The 22,245-nt window shown below is 40.2% G+C and overlaps 1 protein-coding gene across 50 annotated transcripts in view; it reads right to left on the bottom strand.

Moving 5' to 3' along the window:
• USP28 (ubiquitin specific peptidase 28) overlaps window positions 1-22,245 on the bottom strand; it is a 69,718-nt gene that overhangs the window by 44,051 nt on the left and 3,422 nt on the right. For 36 of the 50 annotated variants that reach the window (XM_081544787.1, XM_081544788.1, XM_081544786.1 and 33 more), the window contains exons 2-3: window positions 3,774-3,851; window positions 2,717-2,846 (exon numbers count right to left, since the gene is read on the bottom strand). Coding sequence is in view for 46 of the 50 variants with exons in the window: in XM_081544782.1 (XP_081400908.1) it covers window positions 2,717-2,846; window positions 3,774-3,851 (208 nt within the window). In the remaining 4 variants the exon portion in view is untranslated. The remainder of the gene's footprint in view (window positions 1-2,716; window positions 2,847-3,773; window positions 3,852-22,245) is intronic. The other 14 variants (XM_081544774.1, XM_081544767.1, XM_081544754.1 and 11 more) reach the window with 1 other exon arrangement.

Consider the following 22,245-nt stretch of genomic DNA (forward strand, 5'->3'; position numbering starts at 1 on the left):
CTGGCTGCAAATTTCTGCAGGTTGTCCTCCCACAAAGCGAGTTGCAAGTTTGGTCCTCTCGCAGGAGGAGACGAGTGCACATCCTTCTATTATCTGCCATTTTGAACCAGACTTCAAACATAGTTTAATGCTTTACTTTATGTGGGTCATTATACTCTCAAACCAATGACCAACACATTGTTCATGAGACAATCAGGGAAATTTCTACAATAGTATTTGATGAGATTAAGAAATCGTTATTAATTTTTAGGTGTGATAATGCTGCAGTTATGAAAAAAAGGTATTCTAGAATTTTTTTTAACTTAAGCACAAATTTTTATATGATCTAGCAATTCCACTCCTAGGTATATATTGCAAAGAATTAAAAACAGATAATGAAATAAAATGGAAAACACAAAAATAGTGTAACAGAGCTAATACTGCAGATCAGTGGGTAAGTACTGCCTTTTCAATAAAAGGTCCTGGGTAGCTAGGGGAAGCGCTGGGGGGCAGTGATGGATCTAACCATATTTTTATCTTATGTCTTACCAAAATAATACATTTCAGATGAATTAAATATTTAAATGTGAAAAGCAAAACATTACAATTTTAGAAGACAATAGAATATCCTATGACATCATGGTATAGGAGTTCTTAAACAAAAAAGCACAAGCCACAGCAGATTAATAAATGAAAGCTATTTATTAGCTCATCATCACAGAGGAAAAACACAGGTCACCAACAAGAAGATATCTGCAATGCCCAACTCCAGAAAAATGGATTCATATCAAGAAAATAAGGTCACTATCAGTAAGAATATCAAGAATCAATACAAAGACACAAACAGAAAAACCAGCAGAAGATACTAAGAGAAATGTCACATGAAGAAACACTAACAGTCAAAAGGGAAAAGATAATTAGTATCATTATTTAAGTTTTTAAAATTCTAGTTAAAAACAAGATGATCATTTTATATCAAAAACACAAGCAACAATTTTGCAATCTAACAATTTTAAGAGCAAGAGTTACCCTCAAACTCTATTAGTGGGAGTATACATAGGTTAAAAAAATCATTTCAGAAATTAATGTCACTAATGCTGTGTGCTTAGTCGCTCAGCTGTGTCCGACCCTTTGTGACTCCACAGACTGTAGCCTACCAGGCCCCTCTGTCCACAGGGATTCTCCAGGCAAGAATACTGGAGTGGGTAGCCTTTCCCTCCTCCAGGGGATCTTCCCAACCCAGGGATCGAACTGAGGATTCCCACACTGCAGATGGATTCTTTACCATCTGAGATGCCTAGTATCTACTAAGATGAAGTTGGGCATGTTTCAGTACTCTCCAATTACATCGCGAGTTTTTAAAAACTCTTGCATACATACATGAAAAAATGTGAATTAAAATAGCTCACAGTAGATTTGTTCATGATGGCAAAAAAATTCAAAACAACTCCAAAGTCAACCAACCAATATATCAATTCTCTTGTGTATTCAGACCAAGAAATACTACACATGAAAAGAAATAACTACAGGTATAGCCAATATGGATGAATCTCAAAAAGAAACATATGGATTCAATTAAGTCACTGGGCACTAAAAGACATATACAAGAATATTCACAGCAGCAGCATTCAGAATAGCTTGAAACTGCCCAAGTATCCATTAACACCACCTGACCCAGCTGACAGATCCTCCTTCTAGAAGCCTCTCTGGTCTCCAGAGTATCACTCTGTGGGTCTTCCTGCTATGCCTCTATACACTCTTCACTGCCCCCTCCACCTCCCCCAGACATCTCAACACTGGAAGGACCTACTGCTGAGACACGAAACCTTTTCTCTTTTCTATATCTGCTTCCTAGGAGCGGATAACTTTATGTACCATTTACAAGTTTATGATTTCAAGTTTTATCCATGTCCAGTCCAGCTCTCTCCCCTGAATGGCACATTTGGATCTCCACTGTTTTTTCGACACTTCACCTTGATGTCTAACAGGCATCTCAAATTTAATATTGCCAAAATCGATCTTCTCATTTTCCACCCCAAATCTGCTCCATCGGTAATTATTCCCACATCAGTTAAGTACAACTCCACCCTTTCAGCTGCTTAGGAAAAAAACCTGGAGTCATCTTTAACCCTTCTCTTTTTTGTCACAGCCCTCATCTCCTTTGCAAGCAGATCCTGTGCAGCAAGCACTTGTCACCCTTCCACCACTGTGCCCTGGCCCACACTGTCCTCATCAGCAACAGCTTCCTGAATGGTGCTGGGCTCCCTTCTCTGCCCCATGCTCACTACAGCCTCCCACAATTCTGTTCTCAACATAGCAGTCAGAATGACCTTTAGGAAGTGGAAACCAGTTTACAGCATTCCTCTGCAGCAAACTCTCCAATGGCTGGTCCTCCAGCTCAGAGTACAAGCCAAGCAGCTATGAAGCCTCTGCATGATCTGCCTCCCGTTTGCTCCCTCCAAGGCCTCATCTCTCACAAGGCAGCAATTCTTGTTCCTTTTGTTTATCTCCAGTGCCTAAAAGAGTGCTTGGCACCTAACAGGGGCTCATTAAATAACTGCTGAATGAATGGAACCATTTAAGTGCTGAGAATTGTGCCTGGCAACTCATTATGGCTCAGTAATTAGCCATGATTACCATTACTTCCGAAGGGTTGATGTGATGAAAAGGACACTCGCAGAAACTCATCTCTTAATTTCTGCTAGTTCAGAAATGGGCCCAGCCAGGATATACCTACTTGCTAATTCCTCTTTGCTGGCAGCACTCCCCTCTTCTTCAGATGGTTCTGCAGCAGTCTCTTGGCTGGGCTCTTTAACTCTTTCATCAGTGAGAAGGCTGACTGCCTGGGTAATGTCACCATTACTGGCCTAAGAGGAGGAAAAACAACAAATTTCAAAAGTCAAACATCACGGCATTTAAAATAAGCAGCAAGTGATTTGGGGGGTTATAACTCCTTACTACCCTGGTGTCATACTAAATCTAGGCATAATTCTAGGATATACGGTAGGAAACTTGAAGTGATGCTATCACACTCCCAGGTACAGGAAGGGAGTGCCATGTGCTGATTTCCCACAATATGCAAACAAGAATGAAACCTCACTGCTTTGGATACTACTCCTGATTGCACAATGGCTAAGGCATGATGTATCACACTCCAAATGAAGTCAGCCCCTACAATAAAGGTGCCAAACAGTCATCATATTCTCTAGTGGTGACCATACTTCTGTTTTAACTTTTTAAACTTTCCTTAGGGAAAAATTCTAACGTACACAACAGAAGTGGGAACATATAACTGAATCCCAAGTGTCGTCACTTGATTTCGATAGTCACCAAGCCACAGTCAATCTTATTTTATCTCTTCTGCCTCACCTCCCCTAGATATTCTGAAGCAAATCCTAAGCGTCTTATTACATCATCATTCAACATTTCAGAATGTATCTTTAAAAAAATATACAACCCACAGTGCTGTCCTCAAACAAATAACCAGTTTAAATTGTCATGACTCAAGTGTTTTTTAGTTTGAATCAGGATCCATAAAAGGTCGATACAGGGCAGTTAGTTGATATGTATCTTAAATCTCTGCAGAGTTCCCTGCACTGTGAGTCTCCTTCCATCCTCAACTTTTTCCTGCTCTTGTACTTTACAGGCTGAAGATACTGAGTCATTTGACCTCTAGAATTCTGTCCCTATACATATGCACTTTCATTTTGGCATAAAAATAGCTTGAACTGACATAACTATGATATGAACAACTGTTCTAAAACCTGTTGACTCATAGAGGCCTTGACACTAACCTTCAGAGCTTCATGAAGAAAAGAAGGGTCCTGAATGCCTGTGATTTCTCTCAGTTGATTTAACAGCATTTGGCAGCTCTGTATTTGAGAAACAAAATGAACACAAGACATGTGTCAATCAGAAAGTAAACCTGGATACATGTAAAGAAGAGACATAAACATCTAGGGTAAACAGGCTTGAGAATTGCATTTCTTACTTTAAAAAACCAACAAGCTCCAAGCAACAAGCTACCGACTGTCAGACACATTGTGAAATGTCAAATGTATTACTCTTTTAAAAGCTTAATCATAGAAAATGCTTTTGGCACTTGTGGAAGAAATACAAGTAAATAGTAAAACTACAAATACATAAAACATTTAAATGTAATATTCTAGCCTTAATGGACACTTAAAGTGCCTCATGTTTCTCTCTGTGAGCAGTGCGTAAGTAGGTCACTATAAGGAGTCCAGGGAATTTGCATGGATGTGAAGACGTGCTATTTTAAGCTTCACTGCACATGCCATTTGTGTGTGTCATTTTTCACTGACAATAAGTTTCCCATCATGTAATTAACAAACGATATCACCAATGTCACATTTGAAACTTTAGGTCTGATTGCTTAAAAAGAAGCATACATAAAGCCGGAATTTTCTGAATTATAAATAAAATTCCAGAGAGAATAAAGTAGGGAGTGTTTTCTCTTCATTAATCTGAATCACGGCAAAACCTTCCATGCTACAAGATCAGTTTATAACCCCTTTCTGCCTCAAAGTCTTCACTAAGCATTTTGTCCTGTTTTGCACAAAGACAAAGGTTAACACAAAACACCTATTTACAAGTAAGCTCAACTTAAACAGTCGGTTGGCCCAAGTGAAGACATAGTGACCTTTCAGATGAATACTGAAAACGAAATAGTTCAAATTTAATCCAGCCAGCAGAAATCTAATTTATACTATTCTTAAGGTTATCCTAGAATGAAGCCCTGATTCAACAGCTGATGTTTGACCACTATCTTTCAGTTAGTGCTGTGTCTCCAAGAGGCAGTCTAGTTCCCTGCCAGCTGTAACAGAAACAGTATCCTCTGTTCTTCAACAGCTGAGGGCCCAATGCAACACTCAAGTATCACGCATTAGAAAAAAACAAACTGAAACACCCCTGTACAGTCCTCGGAAAAGCATCAACAGTCTTTCTGTTCTAGTCACAGGCCGTGGTCATAGGCTCGAAATGGAACCCTACCCTGCTGAGCCCAGCAGTCCTGGAGGCTGGGCATCTGTCTCGGGCAGTTACTGCCTGGGCACTGGGAGAGGGACTCTCGCACTACGAAGTGTCCAGAGCTAACCTTGGAAAACACTGAGAACACACAGCATGTGATGTTTAGAAAAGGAAAGCATCAAAAAGTCTGTTTCCAAACGAATCCTAATTCTGTTCACACCGTGTAAAAGAATGTCAATCTATATAGCTCAGTCATACCCAATTTTCTAAAAAGTCCAAACTGCCGTACCCAAAAAAGGATGGAATAACACCTGGGAAGGGGAAATGGGTAGCCTATCAGTCCTGAACTGGAACCAAGAAGGGGAAGAGTGGGCTAGACAAACACACCTTCACCTCAGACCACTCAGTGTATCAACAAAAGACAATGCCAGATGGAGTAACAGCTCTCACACACTGCTTACTGCCCGCCAGGTGCTGTTCAGAACACTTCAGAGGTATTAACTCATTTAACTCTCAGAACAAACTCGTGAGAGAGACACTGCACCCACCTGACAGAAGACTGAGGACAGAGAGGTTGAGTAACTTACAGAAAGTTCCTGCTAGTAAGGGTTGGGGCTGGGAATGGACCCGAGGCTGCCTGACTCCAGAGTCTGCACCCTAACCTCTGTGCCATGCTGTATCCGAGAAGACAAAGAAAGCAGGTAAGAATGCCTATTTAATGCAAAACAATGCAAATATTTTATTCTTAAATTTTGACCTTGATCTTAGCAAGTTTCCTATTTTTATTTTAGTTGCCTTTATATAAGCACAGTTTTGATTACTTAGTAGAACAATCAGTTCCAAATAAGTACCATGAGAAGCTAGAGAGGTAAACACTAGAAGAGACTGAATCTAGGGTGCCCTAAGTTATAAAATGGTGGTACATTTTATGTACCACCAAAGAGAAAAACTGCTGCTACTTAAACTATGACACAATACCTTCACGACAGTCCTAGGAGACACATGAATCGGTCACATCAGCTTCTTGTAACTCCAAAATGCCTCATTTATGCTGAGAAACAGAACAGTTCACCCTGCTTCCAGGTGCACAGCCTGGCATGCATTAGGTAATTCTTTTGCATATTTCTCAGCAACAACAACAAAAAAAGCTTAAAACACCTCTAGTATCTTCCTTTCTGAGGTCCCATGACACATTTGATTGTAGTTTTGCAATAAAATCTGAAACTGCAATCATTCCTCCAAAGAGAAATATTTCACTTCACATAAAATCAAATCTGTAGCCTGCTGTTCTGTTCCTATGCTTTTCTTCATAGTTCTTGCTTGTTTCACTGTTGAATCATAGTGTGATCTTTTTAAAGTCGTTTTAGATGGCAAGTAAACTAACCATGCAGTACCAACAGGGCATGTAACTTGGCTGCCATAGTAGCAGCAACAGCTATGACCAAGCCCACATGTGTGTAGACCATGGTAACTACACCACATGTGCTACGTGGAAGATAGTAAATTAAGGAGCATCTCAATTTCAGAGATCTCAGAATGCCAAATAAATGCTAATCAATGAAATACGGTATTCAAATGATAAGTAACTTACTAACCATTACATGTGGCCATAGGTTAAAGTCCCACTCCTGTCTCCACGTTGTAACAGGTAGCAGCAGACGTTAACACATCTAGAATAATACACTCAGGAAAGGAAAACTCTCAGATTCCCTTTTTTTAAAGCTATTGGGCAGAGACAATGACGATATAAAATCACTCTGTGCAGCCCCAAGAACAGTGTTACACTCATCTCCCTCAAGAACTCTGTGTGTGTGCGAAGTCCCTTCAGTCTGACTCTGTGCAGCCCTATGGGCTGTAGCCTGCCAGGTGCCTCTGTCCTTGGGGATTCTCCAGGCAAGAATACCGGCATGGGTTGCTCTGCCCTCCTCCAGGGGATCTTTCTGACCCAGGGATTAAACCCACGTCTCTCATATCTCCTGCACTGGCAGGCAGGTTCTTTACCATTAGTGCCACCTGGGAAGCCCCATACTATTCAAGGACTCCAGCCCCTTACTCTTCTCTGCCCTGTCTAATCTCCCATGCTGACGGAACAAATGAGGCTGCTCACTATCTTTATGTGATATTTCTCACCATGTGGATCTCTGTTTTAAGTGTGAAATCCCTGCCTCCATAAAGACAAAAATCACACAACATACTACCTAATGTGAATTATCCACAGGACAGTGCTGTTCACAATTGTAACTAACACTTACTGAACGCCTTTCTGTCAGGAACTTTGGATGCCTCATACATCATGTAATCCCTGGAACAACCCTAAAATAGTCAAGGACCATCTTCATTGTGCAAATTAGAAAACTAAGGTTTACAAAACCAGTTTTGTCATCAAATGTCTTGAATTAAATGATTAATCAAAAATAACCATTAAGAGTCTGAACACATTTCACAAGGAATAAGCTATGCTATTGGCACACATGAACAACTGCTATTACATGACTCAGTCTTATAAATATTTAGCTAAACCTAAATTCTCAGTAGTACCCACAACCCAAAGCCTGATCAGGGCTTCCTGGGTACAGACAGTAAGGAATCCGTCTGCAATGCAGGAGACTCAGGTTCGATCCCTGGGTCAGGAAGATCCGCTGGAGTAGGAAAAGGCAACCCACTCCAGTATTCTTGCCTGTAGAATTCCATGGACAGAGGAGCCTGGTGGGTGTATCTGACATGTTAATTTTACAACAACAAACAAGCTAAGCTCATCAGGCTCTTAGTGCATCGTCCACTCACAGTTTCTCCTCAACTTCACATGAAATTGATTTAAATATTAACTTCACCGTAACTATGATGCTACAAATAAGGTACACACCCAACAAAAGACAAGACAAAGCCTGTGCTCTAGTCATAATGAAGTCAAATAACTGGCAAGAGCCAACAGGTTTGCATTTCCTTAACTGAATACACATTATTTTCATAAAACAAAGAGCACTCTCTTTTCTTGCCCAGAGGCAGTCAAGAAAGACAGGCACACACAAATCTCTAGAAAGAGCTCAGCTACTCCAAGGTTTTGATGCAAAGCTTCTCAGTACTGAGGTTCTCTTAAAGCAAAGACGGCAACTCACCTCATCATAAACAATAAACAGGATTATCTGCATGGTAAAAACATTAAGTTATCAAGTTTTTGTAATAAACAACTGGCCTAATCCTACTGCAACTAAATTAAAACTCCCTGATGAGCAAACTACTGCAATTACTAATCTCACAATCTTCAAAATACCCAGTTTAGCACTGTGACAAGGGTGCTTTCTAGATGATTCCATCCCTTCAAACAGGAATTCTATTTTCACCATTCTGATGCACACATTTACTGATCTTGATTGTCTATTTTTACAAAGACATTTCTTAATTTAAAACTAAGTAACTGATAAACGCTACTTTACTCCAAAGAAATACCAAGGTGTGCCTAATAAAATTCTCTCTAAAGTTAAAGATCTGGTTTTCTAATTTTAAAATAAACCTTAAATATCCAAGGAAAGCAAAGGGTAACTCTAGGAGTCAAAGAAAATACACAGCAGCAACTCCAGAAACCCAGGCTGTATAACAGAGTCTTAACATGGTCTGAGACTGCCGCTAACTTTTCCAACTTCCATGGAAAAAGTCCACAAAAGCCCTGCTATTTTTTCAGTTTTTATTCCAGCAAAAACTCTATGTTGGTACAATTTACTCATAATATGGAAATCTAAAGTGCCTTATGACTCCACAAATGACAAATAGCAATTTTTTCTGGATAGAACTGAATCCCCTGAAATTGATAACCTATTTTAATGATGCCAAAATTAGGTACATGATGAAAATCACTGTTTCAGTTCATCAACTGGCTTAATGTTTTTAAAAAGCATTAAAAGCTTTTAAAAGTTAGTCAATCCTAAATGGTACAGAGGGGTCTGAACTAAAATTAAAAGCAAGGAAAAAGAACTAATCATTATTTACTCAAACTTTTTCATCTCTTTTGTCCACATTCACTAAGTAGAAAATTCTAACAGCACAAAACAATATAAAATGAAAGGGAAATTTCCCTGTTCCTTCCATCCAGTTCCATGTCCCAGGAGTAATCACTATTAATAGTTTCTGACATCTTTCAGAAATGGTCTATGCACATGAACGTCTTCTTTCATACTATACACGATGTCCTGCACCTTGTTTTTTTCTTACTTTAGAATACATTAAGACAATATGTTTTCATTTCTTTAAATACATATATGCTTCGACCAAATACAAGAAACGAGTCCAGGAAACTAATATGACAAGGTCTTATGAAATGCATCTTCAAAAATTTAAGAAAACGCCATTTAGCAATCTATTTGCTAAATGAGAAACTAAGAAAATACAGGAAAAGATATAGAAACCAAGTTTACATGCTTATAGTTTTAGACACCTAACGGCAAAATTCTATGTTATTATTAGATGGGCCTCATTGTGTAGTTTTCATCTTTTATAAATAACAGGGGCCAGAGAGGTGACGTGGGATGGGATTATGAACAGTTCTAAATGTCAAGATGAGTTTACACTTGATCTAATGAACAACATAAAATCATTACAGGCTCTTCAGCAGGGAAGAAACGTGAGGGGGAAAAAAGTTATTTTAAAGAGATTAATCTAGCACATATTAACAGTTTAAAGTGGGTTAAAACTAGGAAAAGAAGATTAACCATGAGTTAGGGAGCTACTGAATAAACCAAGGATGATGAAAGCAGTAGGAAGCTGGTAGGAAAAGTGGAATGCTAGAGTACAGTCTATGGGTTTTCCCAATGGCTCAGTGGGTAAAGAATATACCTGCAATGCTGGAGACACAGGAGATGCAGGTTCGATCCCTGGGTTGCGAAGATCCCCTGGAGGAGGAAACGGCAACCCCCTCCAGTATTCTTGCTGAAAAATCCAATGGACAGACGAGCCTGGCAGGCTAGAGGCCATGGGGTCACAGGGCTAGACAATACTGAGCGACTAAGCACTAAGAGTATGCTCTGCACATCTCAAAGAATGAAGAGATGAAGCTTAGTCAAGTATTTGAAAATGGATGCCTAAGAGGATGTCACTGACAAAGACATAAAAAGAAACCATAAAAAGAAAATGTAGTACACCATAACAACAGAATGAAGGGGGGAAAAGTCATCTTGATCAACGCAGAAAAAATACAACACATTTGATGATATAAATAACTGAGAAACTAGGAAAAGAAGGGCATTTCCTCAATGTGATGAAGGGCCTGTATTTAAAAAGATAACTCACAGTTAACATCATACACAATAGTGGAAGACTGAAAGAGTCTCCCTTAAAATCAGTATTAATACAAAGAAGCCCATTTTCACCAATATTATTCAACATTATACTAGACGTTCTAGCCAGAACAATAGGCAAGAAAAATAAATAAAAGGCACCTACATCAGAAAGGAAAAAGCAAAACTATCTCTATTTACAGATGACATGATATATAAAACACCAAAAACGCCACAAAAAAGTCACTAGAACTAATAAATAAATTCAGCAAAGTTGAAGAGAACAGGATCAACAGAAAAAAATCAGCTGTGTTTCTACACAGTAACAGTGTACAATCTAAACAGGAAATTAACAATTCCATTCATAATAGTATCCAAAAGAAAAAATACTTAGGAATAAATTTAACCAAGAAGGTGAAAGATCTGTATACTAAAAACTATGTAACACTGAGAAAAAACTTAAAGGAAACTTTCATAAATGGAAAAACATCCAAGTTCATGGACTGGAAGACCATATTAAGATTCTCCAGAAAAACAGAACCAACAGGGTGTGCATGTGTGTGTGAAGAAATCCTATATTCATAGATTCCAGTACATGTGAATTAAGAAATTTATTATTACAAATTGGCTCTTGGGATTTTGGAAGCTGAGAAGTTCCAAGATCTACACTGGCTGGAGAACCAGTCAATGGGGTCATTTTAACCTGAGCTGGAAGCCTGAGAACCAGGAAAGCTGATGACATAACTTTCAGTCCGAGGGCAAGAGAAGACCTGTACCCAATTAGGTAGTAAAGTTTCCTCTTTATCAGCCTTTTCTATTTAGGCTTTTCGGTAGATGGGATGAGGTCCAAAGACATCAGAGAGAGCAATCAGCTTTATTCACCCTACCGATTCAAATGCTAATCTCATCCAGAAGCACCCTCACAGACATAACCAGAATGTTTGACAAAATGTCTGGACACCTCCTGGTCTAGTCAAGCTGACACATAAAACGAACCATAACAAAGACTTAATATTAATATGTCAATACTACCCAAAGTGATCTACAGATTCAACGCAATGTAAAAAAGATCAATTCCAGAGATCATTTTTACAGAAATGAAACCACTGACCGTCAAATCTATATGGAATTTCAATAGACACTGAATAGCCAAAACGATATTGAACAAAGAAAACTCACAGTCTAAGATTTCAAAACTTACTGTGAAACTATAGTAATCACAACAGTATAGTACTGGCATAAGTATAAGCAGATAGGCAAATGAGTTGGAATTGGGAGTCCAGAAAAGTCATAATCTCTGGTCAACTGATTTAAAAAATTTTTTTTTAATTTTATTATCTATTTATTTATTTAATTTTTGGCTGTGCTGGGTCTTCATTGCTGCACACAGGCTTTCTCTAGTTGTGGCAAGTGGGGGTGCTCTTCGTTGCAGCATGCAGGCTTCTTGCTGCAGTGGCTTCTCTTGCTGCAGAGCATGGGCTCTAGGTGCAGGGGCCTCAGTAGTTGTGGCACATGGGCTTAGTTGCCCTGTAATATATGGGATCTTCCAGGACCACAGATGGGACCTCTGTCCCCTGCACTGGCAGGAAGACTGTTAACAACTGGACAACCAGGTAAGTCCTGGTCAACTGATTTTTGATAAGGATGTCAAGACTATTTGATGGGGAAAAAAAAGCCTCTTCAAAAAATGGTATTAGGGATGGTATAGGGATAAGACTGACAGTATTCAAGAGCACAAATTTGCAACAAGTACTAAAACACCATAGAGATTTACTGTAAGGTTTATTGAACATAATAATAATGCACTATAGGTATATAATGTGATAAACATCAGAAGAGAAAACATATTGTAATATATACACTTACCAAAGCAAAATGATGTACACCTTAAATTTACACACTCCACAAACAAAAATGGTGGTAGAACAAGATATACATTTGCAAAAGAATGAAGTTTGATCCCTATTTCACACAATATTCAAACACTAACTCAAAAGGGATCAACATCTAAAGTATAAGAGCTAAAATTATAAAACTCTAACAAGAAAGCTAAGAGGTAAATCTTCAGTATTTTGAATATGACAATGGATTCTTTTTATATTATCCCAAAAGCACAAGTGACAGAAGAAAAAACAGGTAAGTGGCACTTCATCAAAATTCACTTTTATGCAACAAAGGACATTATCAAGAAAGTGAAATGACAACCTACAAGATGGGAGTAATATTTTCAAAACATAAATCTGATCAGGGTCTAGTATTTCAGATTATATTAAAATACTTACAATTCAAAAACCAAAGACAAATAAACCCGATTCAAAAATGGGCAAAGGACTGAAACAGACATTTCCCCAAAGAAGAGATACGAATGATCAATAAGCATAAGAAAAGATACTTAACAACAACTGCCATTAGGAAAATGCAAATCAAAACTAAATGAGATACCACTTCATAGGCAAAGATGACTCCTATAAAATAAAACAGAGCAAAAATGGAAAGTTACAAGTTTGGGGAGGATATGGAGAAACTGGAATCTTTGTGTGCTGCTGGTGGGAATGTAAAACAGTAAAGATGCTGTAGAAAAGTCTGACGGTTCTTCAAAACGCTATACATAGAATTACCCTATGATCCAGCAATTCTACACTTAGGTATATACCCAACATAATTGGAAGCAGGTAGTCAAATATTTAGGGCTTTACATGTGGCTCAGTGATAAAGAATCCACTTGCAATGCAGGAGACACAGGTTTGACCCCTGGGTCAGGGAGACGCCCTGGAGGAGAGCATGGCAACCCACTCCAGTATCCTTGGCTGGAGAATCCCAAGGACAGAGAAGTCTGGTGGGCTACAGACCACAGAGTCGCAAAGAGGCATGACTGAAGTGACTTAGCACTCACTCTAATATTTGCACATGAATGTTCACAGAAGTACTATTCCCAAAAGCCAAAAGGTGGGAAAAACTCAAATGTCCACCAATGGAAAAATTACATCTTACATCAGATAAGATGTAATAGATGTAATAGATATATCTGTTATTCAGTCATTCAGTCGTGTCCAGTTCTTTGCGACCCCATGGACTGCAGCATGCCAGGCTCCCCTGTCCTTCACTATCTCCTGGAATTCACTCAAACTCATGTCCGTTGAGTCAGTGATGCCATCCAACTCATCTCATTCTCTGCCGACCCCTTCTCCTCCTGCTTTCAATCTTTCCCAGCATCATGGTCTTTTCCAATGAGTTAGCTATTTGCATCAGGTGGACAAAGTATTAGAGCTTCAGCATCAGTCCTTCCAATGAATATTCAAGGTTGATTTCCTTTAGGACTGACTGGTTTCATCTCTATGCTATCTGAGGGACTCTCAAGATCTTCTCCAACACCACAGTTCAAAAGCATAAATTCTATCCTAGGGACTCTTAAGAGTCTTCTCTGGTACCACAGTGCAAAAGCATCAATTCTTCAGTGCTCAGTCTTTTTTATGGTCCAACTCTCACATCTGTACATGACTACTGGAAAAACCACAGCTTTGACTATATGGACCTCTGTCAGCAAAGTGATGTCTCAGTTTTTAATACACTGTCTAGATCTGTCATAGCTTTTTTACCAAGGAGTCAGTGTCTTTTAATTTCATGGCTGCAGTCACCGTCCACAGTGATTTTGGAGCCTAAGAAAATAAGTCTGTCACCATTTTCACTTCCCTTTCTATCTGCCATGAAGTGATAGGACCGGATGCTATGATTTTAGTTTTTAGAATGTTGAGTTTTAAGCTAGCTTTTTACTCTCCTCTTTCACCTTATCAAAAGGCTCTTTAAAGAGTTCCTCTTCACTTTCTGCCATTAGGGTGGTGTCATCTGCAGGTATTTTGATTCCAGTTTGTGCCTCATCCAGCCCAGTATTTCACATAATGTACTCTTCATATAAGTTAAATAAGCAGGGTGACAATATACAGCCTTGATGTACTCCTTTCGCAATTTGGAACCAGTCCGTTGTTCCATGTTTGGTTCTAGAGCCGAATATTAGTCATTATTGAAAGGAATGAAGTACTGATACATGCTATAACTCGGATAAACTTCAAAAAACTAAGTGAAAGACACAAGACACAAAAGGTCACATATTATATGATTCCATTTACATGAACTATCCAGAACAGGTAAAATGCAGAGACAGAAAGCAGATCAGTGTGGCCAGGGGGGAGATTGGAGGGGAAATGGGGAGGGACTGCTTAGTAGAATTTGGTTTTCTTTGGGGATGATATAAATATTTTGGACCTAGACAGAAGTGGTGGTTGTGCAATGTTATGAATATACTAAATGTATACTTTAAAATAGATAATGTACATTATATGAATTTCCACCTCAACTGAATAAAAATTGAGCTTTGCATATGTACACGCATACACACAACAAAAAAGAAAAGAGATACCAGGAAAGTACTAACTTGGGCAGGAATATTGGAAAAAGGAAATATTTTCTTAGGATATCTCAAATTTAACCTACCAACCATCATGTAGCAGCTGCTAGCATCTATTCATGCAGATCTTTAATCTGGCTTTGAATGTCTGGCATTTTGACCTCTGTTTTTATTAGAAAGCTTTGATGGTGGAAATAGCACCAGGTAGCCCCGACTCCACCACACATTAGCCTCTGGGCAAATTTCACCTTTCTTGAGCATCAGTTTCTACAGCTGGAAAATAAAGTATACCATAAGCTTTGACAGAACAGGTGTGACTATGAAATGAAGTAATGCATACAGGAATTGTTATTAAAATGAAAAAATGATTTAAATGTAAAATACTGTGACCTGTCCATCTAACAAAACTCATCTACAGATTGTAGTAAAAATACTGATATCCTAGAAAAATAATTGCCTCTAGTTTTATTATTTATAAATTACTTATAGTTGTGTCACTTTGCAAATTCTGCTTCACACTAAATTTTATTTCATAGGGTTGCTATATGGGCTCAATGAGAAATATATGTTAAAGTGCTCCATAAATTGTCAAATTAGTCAAAAAGTTTGGTTCTAGAAAGGCATGTACTGCAGCAGGCAAAGTCAGAAGGGCATGAAGTCTCAACTGTGCTATGCTGCGTGTGCTCAGCTGCTAAGTCACCTGATTCTCTGCCACCCTATGGGCTGTAGCCTGTAGTCCCGCCAGGCTTCTCTGTCCACAGGACTTTTCAGGCAAGAATACTGGACTGGGTAGCCATTACCTTCTTCAGGGGACCTTCCCAACCCCGGGGGGGAATCTGCTGCTTCCGCCTTCGACTCCTGCATTCGAAGGTGGATTCTCTACCACCTGAGCCACCTGGGAAGCCCCTCAACTGTGCTACTTAGAATTTGTTCTTGAGTAAGTGATTTTTTCAAACGCAATACAGAGACAGACTTTGGCTTAAAATTTCTTATTAGGACCTTGTAAGCTATATTAATACCTGAGGCTGAGTTTTCCCGCAGTAATAAGACATAATAATTCATACCTTGTAGGGTTTTTATAAAGATTAAAAATGTACAAAAAACTGGCATATGGCAGATGCTATTGTTGTAGGAAGGGGGAGGCCGCCCCTACAGGGCCCTAAGAGTGGGCTCTTGTCTAACACTCGGAAAAGAATTGTCCGAGGAGACACGTGCTGACAAAGCAAGAGATTTTATTGGGAAGGGCACCCGGGTGGAGGGCAGCAGGGAAAGGGAACCCAGGAGAACAGCTCTGCCGCACGGCTCACAGTCTCAGGTTTTATGGTGATGGGATTAGTTTCCGGGTGGTCTTTGGCCAATCATTTTAATTTAGAGTCTTTTCTGGTGGCACATGCATTGCTCAGCCAAGATAGATGCTAGCGAGAGGGATTCTGGGAAGTGGACGGACACGGGGTGCCTCTTTTTGACCTTTTCCAAACTCTTCCAATTGGTGGTGGCTTATTAGTTCCGTATTCCTTAACAAGATCTCCTGTCATAAAACAACTCATGCAAATGGTTACTATGGTGCCTGGCCAGGTTGGGCAGTTTCAATCAGTGTGCTTCCCTTAACACTATGATCACAAGTATGTATTTGCAGGCCTGCTATAGTAACTGTGGGAAAAGGAGTGAGGTAGCAAATGTTTATTGCAAGTAGAAATGCTCAAAAAGCATTTGGAAAAAGAGGAGTTGAAGTCATCTGCAATTTGGGATCAGACATGCAGATCTGGAAGCAGTTAATAAAAGGACAGTAACAATGAAGAAAGCAAAGGTTCGCCCTTGCAGAGAAGAAACGTAGAAGAGCCAGAAAAATAAAGGCCTCAGGGCCTTCCTGGTGGTGCAGTGGCTGGGACTCTGAGCGTCCACTGCAAGTGGCCCAGGTCCCACCCTTGGTCAGAGAATTAGATCCCACATGCCACAACTAAGAGTTAGCATGTCGCAACTAAAGATCCTGCATGCAGCTAAGACCCAGTTCAGTTCAGTTCAGTTCAGTCGCTCAGTCGTGTCCGACTCTCTGCGACCCCATGAATTGCAGCACGCCAGGCCTCTCTGTCCATCACCAACTCCTGGAGTCTACCCAAACCCATGTCCATCAAGTCGGTGATGCCATCCAACCATCTCATTCTCTGTCGTCCCCTTCTCCTCCTGCCCCCAATCCTACCCAGCATTAGGGTCTTTTCCAATGAGTCAACACTTCGCATGAGGGGGCCAAAGTATTGGAGTTTCAGCTTCAACATCAGAACTTCCAATGAACACCCAGGATTGATCTCTTTTAGGATGGACTGACTGGATCTCCTTGCAGTCCAAGGGACTCTCAAGAGTCTTCTCCAACACCACAGTTCAAAAGCATCAATTCTGCGGCGCTCAGCTTTCTTCACCGTCCAACTCTCACATCCATACATGACCACTGGAAAAACCATAGCCTTGACTAGACGGACTTTTGTTGGCAAAGTAATGTCTCTGCTTTTAAACATGCTATCTAGGTTGGCCATAACCTTCCTTCCAAGGAGTAAGCGTCTTTTAATTTCATGGCTGCAGTCACCATCAGCAGTGATTCTGGAGCCCAAAAAAGTAAAGTCTGACACTGTTTCCACTGTTTCCCCATCTATTTCCCATGGAGTGATGGGACCAGATGCCATGATCTTAGTTTTCTGAACGTTGAGCTTTAAGCCAACTTTTTCACTCTCCTCCTTCACCTTCAACAAGAGGCTCTTTAGTTCTTCTTCACTTTCTGCCATAAGGGTGGTGTCATCCGCATATCTGAGGTTATTGATATTTCTCCCAGCAATCTTGATTCCAGCTTGTGTTTCCTCCAGCCCAGCGTTTCTCATGATGTACTCTGCATATAAGTTAAATAAGCAGGGTGACAATATAGAGCCTTGGTGTACTCCTTTTCCTATTTGGAACCAGTCTGTTGTTCCATGTCCAGTTCTAACTGTTGCTTCCTGACCTGCGTACAGGTTTCTCAAGAGACAGGTCAGATGGTCTGGTATTCCCATCTCTTTCAGAATTTTCCACAGTTTATTGTGATCCACACAGTCAAAGGCTTTGGCATAGTCAATAAAGCAGAAATAGATGTTTTTCTGGAACTCTCTTGCTTTTTCGATGATCCAGCGGATATTGGCAATTTGATCTCTGGTTCCTCTGCCTTTTCTAAAACCAGCTTGAACATCTGGAAGTTCACGGTTCACGTATTGCTGAAGCCTGGCTTGGAGAATTTTGAGCATTACTTTACTAGCATGTGAGATGAGTGCAATTGTGCAGTAGTTTGAGCATTCTTTGGCATTACCTTTCTTTGGGATTGGAACGAAAACTGACCTTTTCCAGTCCTGTGGCCACTGCTGAGTTGTCCAAATTTGCTGGCATATTGAGCGCAGCACTTTCACAGCATCACCTTTGAGGATTTGAAATAGCTCAACTGGAATTCCATCACCTCCACTAGCTTTGTTCGTAGTGATGCTTTCTAAGGCCCACTTAACTTCACATTCCAGGATGTCTGGCTCTAGGTGAGTGATCACACCATCGTGATTATCTGGGTCATGAAGAACTTTTTTGTACAGTTCTTCTGTGTATTCTTGCCACCTTTTCTTAATATCTTCTGCTTCTGTTAGGTCCATACCATTTCTGTCCTTTATCGAGCCTATCTTTGCATGAAATGTTCCTTTGGTATCTCTAATTTTCTTGAAGAGATCTCTAGTCTTTCCCAATCTGTTGTTTTCCTCTATTTGTTTGCACTGATCGCTGAGGAAGACTTTCTTATCTCTCCTTGCTATTCTTTGGAACTCTGCATTCAGATGAGAATATCTTTCCTTTTCTCCTTTGCTTTTCACTTCTCTTCTCTTCCCAGCTATCTGTAAGGCCTCCTCAGACAGCCATTTTGCTTTTTTGCATTTCTTTTCCATGGGGATTTTCTTGATCCCTGTCTCCTGTACAATGTCACGAACCTCTGTCCATAGTTCATCAGGCACTCTGTCTATCAGGTCTAGTCCCTTAAATCTATTTGTCACTTCCACTGTATACTCATAAGGGATCTGATCTAGGTCATACCTGAATGGTCTAGTGGTTTTCCCTACTTTCTTCAATTTAAGTCTGAATTTGGCAATAAGCAGTTCATGATCTGAGCCACAGTCTGCTCCCGGTCTTGTTTTTGCTGACTGTATAGAGCTTCTCCATCTTTGGCTGCAAAGAATATAATCAATCTGATTTCGGTGTTGACCATCTGGTGATGTCCACGTGTAGAGTCTTCTCTTGTGTTGTTGGAATAAGGTGTTTGCTATTACCAGTGCGTTCTCGTGGCAAAACTCTTTATTAGCCTTTGCCCTGCTTCATTCTGTACTCCAAGGCCAAACTTGCCTGTTACTCCAGGTGTTTCTTGACTTCCTACTTTTGCATTCCAGTCCCGTATAATGAAAAGGACATCTTTTTTGGGTGTTAGTTCTAGAAGGTCTTGTAGGTCTTCATAGAACCGTTCAACTTCAGCTTCTTCGGCGTTACTGGTCGGGGCATAGACTTGGATTACCGTGATATTGAATGGTTTGCCTTGGAAACGAACAGAGATCATTCTGTCGTTTTTGAGATTGCATCCAAGTACTGCATTTCGGACTCTTTTGTTGACCATGATGGCTACTCCATTTCTTCTAAGGGATTCTTGCAGCTAAGACCCAGTGCAGCCAAATACATACACACATACATACATACAAACATACATAAAACACAGGGCCCAAAGGTCCCAGGGTAGAGGGCTCAGGAAGTACGGTAGCAGCAACACTGGGCACACTAACAGGACACAGAACCGAAGTCGGAGGCCAGGGTTCTGCCACAGACTGTGATCATGAGTAAATCAGCTCCCTAAACCAGTTACTATATTTGCAAAACCAAGAAAGCTGTAGTGGGGGATTTCCCTGGTGACGCAGTGGATAAGAATCCCCTGCCAATGCAGGGGACACAGGTTTGATCCTTGGCTCAGCAAGATCCCACAAGCCACAGAGTAGCTGAGCCCAACTGCCACAACTACTGAAGCCCTTGCACTCTAGGGCAAAGGTGCAGTATGGAATTCCTTGGTGGTCCAACGGTGAGGACTTGGCACTTTCATAGTTAAGGCCACAGATTCAATCCTTGGTTGGGAACTAAGATCCTATAAAGCTGTGCAGCACGACTCCATCCCTCTATACCCCCCAAAAAAGAAAGCTGTAGCACATAAATTCAAACATCTTTTCCAGGGCTAGTTTTCATAAGAAAGTTGTAAAATGATGTCATCAATTCAGAAGTGAGGGCTTACTGTGGTATGTCTGTGATGAGACCATGGTGAATGATTCAAGAAAACATGCTGGAATTTTTTTGTAAAAAGCAGAACAGTTGATAATAAGTAGCAACAAAATCAAATGCCAAAATAAATATCAACAAAAAAGTGGCAATCAGAAATCATCACAAATCAAAACATGAAAATGGGACTTGAGAAAGTATTTGAATAAGCAAGGATGTATAAAGAACTAGTACTGAAAGGTCACTGACCTGACCAGAAAGAAGGTGATTAGTCACTGGTCACCTCCAAGAGATCCATTTCATTTGCTACAAATACTAAAAGCCTACTGCTGGCAAGGCTCTCGTTGGGTGGCCTGGGAGATGCTGATCACATAAAACCACTCACTGCCCTACAATCTAATCTCCTGTTGCCCGGTCAGCCTCTCTGTAGACCTGTGGGCAATCAGCCCTCATCTTGCTGGAGCCTAAGTGATCCCCAAAGTCACCTCCTAACTGAGCTCCTAACTAGCAAAGTTGCTGCCGCACCTCAAGTAAAACCTGGGAACCAACTCACTTCGGCCTGGGGAGGGGGGCCTCCTACCAGCCAAGAGCTAAACCTTGCCTGAGTCTGTATTTTTCAAATTTTCCGCAATGAGTGGGAATTACATTGTAACTGAAAAACTGTTTTAGAGAAGAAACAGGTGGACTTGGAAGAAAGTAAACAAAATAAAAGGAAACACAGTAAAAATTAAAGAACAAGGCAGAAGACAATTTTGCTATTGTTGCTATTTTGCTTGAGGATTGAAAACAAGTGTGAGTAGCTGAATGGAAAACGGGAATCCTTGGGAGCAGAAAATTGATCACTTTCTCAAAAAGTTTATCACCCAGGGATCTTGTCAAAAGGTGATTCAGGATGGGGAACACATGTAAACCCATGGCTGTTTCATGTCAATGTATGGCAAAAACCACTACAATATTGTAAAGTAATTAGCCCCCAACTAAAATAAATAAATTTATTTAAAAAAAAAAAAAGGCGATTCTGATTCTATAGGTCTAGGGTGGAGGCCTAAACAGCGGTATGTTGATTTCTCCAGCCTGCTTATTGTCTTAGTAGAAGTATTTTCACTGAGATTTCAAGCTACTAACATGAGGTCACTGAACAGAGAGTTGGGAAGAAATGTATACAGTCACCTGGAGAGGCAATACTAGTACAAGCCGTTTTCAGCACACCCAAATTTCTACATTGCTAACAAACTCTTAGGTAATATGGATGCTACTGGTCCCCGGACTATATCCTGAATCTCAATGGAGAAGGCAGTGAAGGTACCTGGGAGCTAGGCTAGGATAAAGAAGATGAAACAAAACTTAGAACGAGGAGAGACATCATCTAAACCAGGGTTTCTTAAGCTCCATTGACATTTTGGGCCAGACAACTTCTTGTTTTGGGGAAGGTGGGCTCTCTGTACACTGCAGGATGTTTAGCAGCATTCTTGGCTTCCACTCCCTAGATCACAGGAGTATTCTCCCCTAGGAGTCACAATCAGAAAGGTTTCTAGACACCACTGATTTAGACTCATCTCTAAAAGATGATGGGAGAAGGGAAGGGTACATCTTCCACCAAGAGAAAAAAAGATTCTGAAGGGGGGAGGACCCCAAGCATGAGACAGAGAGCTCGTTAGGTATCAGTCAGCTCATTCAAGTAGAAAGGAAAGTAATCTATTGAGAAAGAGTGCAGTGAGGACTGAAAGTTTAAAACATCAGGAAGAGAGTTCTAGAGAGTAACAGGTTCTGAGCCAAGACTATGGGTCCATCAACTAAGATGTAGGATCAGAGATTTCTTGAGCTCTGTGGAGTTAGAAGTCCCTGGGTTCAACCCTGGCTGTACCCTTTACTAGTTAAGTGACCTTGTGCAAAGTATTTAACAGGAAATAAGAAAACTTCCTGAAGCTGTCCTAAGTACTGAGATAATACGTTAAGTTGTGAGCACAGTCTGGCATACAGTACATGATCAATCAAGGTTATCTACTACTATTATCAGCATCATTATTCTCCTTGAAAAATATGTTTTACTTGGCTATTGCTTTACATTTCTTTGATGAAAGAAAATACATGGCAAGATCTTGTCTGGTGAGGTGTTACTTGTCAATGTGTTTTATAAATTTACTAAAGGTTCTTTGTGAGTAGGAATTGTTTGTAGCTGGAGGCATGAGAGTTGTGGATGCCAACCAAGCACTGACTTACTGATGTTCCAAAAATCACAAGTAACGAGACAAGATAAATGAGAGTGTCAAACTAATAAATCAAAAGAAGGCACTAAATTTTCTCAGAAACAGG

This window comes from Giraffa tippelskirchi, chromosome 11, assembly GCF_054371585.1.
Source record: "Giraffa tippelskirchi isolate mGirTip1 chromosome 11, T2T-mGirTip1v1.2.pri, whole genome shotgun sequence".
Classification (NCBI taxonomy): domain Eukaryota; kingdom Metazoa; phylum Chordata; class Mammalia; order Artiodactyla; family Giraffidae; genus Giraffa; species Giraffa tippelskirchi.